General features: G+C 43.9%; 1 protein-coding gene across 1 annotated transcript; it reads right to left on the minus strand.

The window, feature by feature from the left end:
• Positions 1-566: 566 nt before the first annotated feature.
• LOC133821731 (ABC transporter G family member 6-like) lies at positions 567-2,724 on the minus strand. The gene has a single exon (XM_062253880.1). The coding sequence runs from the start codon at positions 2,722-2,724 to the stop codon at positions 646-648; it is 2,079 nt and encodes a 692-aa protein (XP_062109864.1). The 3' UTR covers positions 567-645.
• Positions 2,725-2,976: the final 252 nt, after the last annotated feature.

The following is a 2,976-nucleotide window of genomic DNA, read 5'->3' on the forward strand; positions in this document are numbered from 1 at the left end:
TTATTACGTGTTTGGACCTTATATTTTGACAAATTACTTTTTGGACCCTGTGTTTTCTAAAATAGTTCAAATAGACCCCTAAATCCGATTTTGATCAAAAAATTTTGAACTAAAATTACAAATAATTAATCAAACTAACAACTCAGAACAAAAATATAATCATTCTGCCTAAGAACTGTGTTGTTATATTCAATTTTTTGTTCATTAAAATCAAATTTAGGAGTCTATTTGAACCATTTTACAAAACACAAGGTCCAAAAAATAATTTGTCTAAACACAAGGTCCAAACATGTAATGAGGTAATAATTCAATCGGGGTAGTTGCCGAACCATACCACATAGTTCCAGCAACTCCAAAAGCTGCAAAAAAGACTGTAGTGATACTACCTGGAAAGGACGGTTTCAATATTTCCCATACGTAATCCTTTGTATAGACGTTGGGGCTGACGAACACTAAGAGGAAATAGACCCGCCAATATGGCCAAGGTTCCCGCTGCAATATGATGAGAAGCTATTCCTCCGTGAACAAAAGTATCAAAACCTTCCACGCCCCATGCTAGATATACAGCTTGTAAACACTAATAACAATATTAATAACTAAATAAAATCATACATAAACACACTCCCAAAAGCCATTACACTAAATTTACTTCCTCTTATTTTTCCATAAAATCAACAAAGAAATGTAATAGAGAATCCTATAAAACAATCCCCAAGCTACCAAAATAGCCAAATATTCCCACTTATTACTCAGCTCAGTGATCCCCACTTCCTTCAGCACATCCAATCCATTCTTCAAACACGTGGTGCTCGTCACATTGATTCCCACCGCCGTGCTCAGGTTCCCCAACACCACCTCCTTCACGGCGGCCGGTGCATTAGCAAACGGCGTGCCATCGAACATATCCACTCCTCGCTTGAAACACCTTGCCGGGTCTTCGAATTCGCTCCTCATGACAGCCTCGTATGGGTACTTGATCAGAGAAAGGTAATGGAACCAAACCCAGTAATCGGGAATCCGATTCCGACTGATGAAGAATCCACTCAGGAGGAGGAAGTAGGAGGAGACGGACACCACCACCGTGAACCCGACCAACACGTGAGGTACCAACCCGGAGAGGAATACGACTAACGAGTTTCCGGCCCAGAACGAACCCGAGACGATGCATAGGTAGAAAAGGAAGCCCCAGAGTCCTCCGGCGAGTCCCACTGCCCAAAACGTCGCCGTCGAGAACGCGAGCGAGAGAACCAGTAGGAGTGGGAGGATTGTTATAGCTTGGGAGAGAGCGTAGGAGAGTCTTCGGTACGAGTTGAAGGCGGTTTCTCTGGTGAAGATGAATCGTTCTTGGAGCAAGAGAGGAAGAGACTGACAGCTCGAGAAGTAAGTGGTGGATATGGCGAAAGCGAAGAATCCCATTCGTTCTCTAATCCCTTTTGGAGAATCGTCGAGACGCCAATAAATGGTGGCCAGTAAAAGACCAGTGGTTAAAACTGTGATCAAACGAGTCACGAATAGTTCTGGGGTTCTCCGAGAATTGAGCAGCGAACGCTTCGTCAGAACCAGCGTTTCAATCCATATGGGGTTCGCGAATTTTCGGATACCGGAGACTTTTCCGTTGATCGGACTGCTTATGCTGTCGTTGTTAGATGTTATGAACTTTCCTTTGGAAATTCCCGCCTTTAATGCTTCTTTGAGTAGCGGAGCCTGACGATAGTTGGCGCCGGAGCTGGAAAGATTGTTAAACTCCACCAAGCTGGAGATTCCGGTAGGAGAAGCTTCGAGCTCGGAAATCATATCGAGCATGAACTCGACTTGGTTAGCGTTTTCCGGAATCGGGTGGCCGAAAGCAGAGCAAAATTCAGTAAGGTTCGTGGAAGAACCACTGTAAGCTATTTTCCTGCCGGAGAGGAAGATCAAACGGTCGAGCAAGCCAAGAATACGGTAACTCTGTTGGTGTACGGACATAACGATGAGGCTTCCACTCTCGGCGATTCTTCTCAAGACTTTCACCACCATGAACGCACTAGTGGAGTCGAGTCCCGAAGTGGGTTCATCTAGGAACAGAAGAATCGGGTCGTGAATCACGTCGACACCGATCGAAACTCGTCTCCTCTCTCCGCCGGAGACTCCACGATGGCCCTCGTCGCCGATTATGGTGTTGGCAGCGTTTCGAAGCCCCAACTGATCCATCAAAGATTGAACTCGTGCCTTCTTCTTCGACTTGGGCAGCGACCTCGGAAGCCGGAGCTCCGCCGCGAAAGTGAGCGTTTCTTCCACCGTAAGCATCGGGTACAAGAGATCATCTTGCATTACGTACCCAGTAATGGCCTTCGAGAGCCGCGAGTCTACGAACTCTCCGTTCAGAGTTATGGTTCCTTTCAAGCTCTCTTTCTCAATTCGATTAGCAAGAGCATCGATCAATGTCGTTTTTCCCGAACCGCTTGCTCCCAACAGTGCCAGAATCTCTCCGTCATAAGCTTCTCCAGAGATGTTATCCAGAATCGTTTTCTCTTCCGGAGGTACGGCCGTTCTCCGCCGGAATACGTTGAACTTGTTCGGACGACGAAGCTTGACACTGTAAGTGAGGTTACTGAAACAGAGTACAAACGAAAATGACCGCTCTGGCTCGTTTCCGGTGACATTACCGGCTATGTCAATGACTTGTTGTTCTTCTTGTAAAACGATGTCGTTTTTGGGTTGAGACTCAACTAATTCCATTTCCATTGCTCTATTTTTCTTAATCAAATCCCATCAAAGCCTCTGTCTATATAGATTTCTCTGACAATTAAAACCAAAGAAATGTTACTCTAAAACATCGTGCGCTTCACTACAAAACAACTTGAGAAGAAGTTTCATTTTCTTTAAGTTTTGATTATTTTTTTTATATATATATATAAAATAATTAATTATTGTCACGTGGGTGAGATTATATTTCTTTTAAGTTTTGATTATTTTATATATATAAAATAAATAATT

The sequence above is a fragment of the Humulus lupulus genome, chromosome 3 (genome assembly GCF_963169125.1).
Source record: "Humulus lupulus chromosome 3, drHumLupu1.1, whole genome shotgun sequence".
Lineage (NCBI taxonomy): Eukaryota > Viridiplantae > Streptophyta > Magnoliopsida > Rosales > Cannabaceae > Humulus > Humulus lupulus.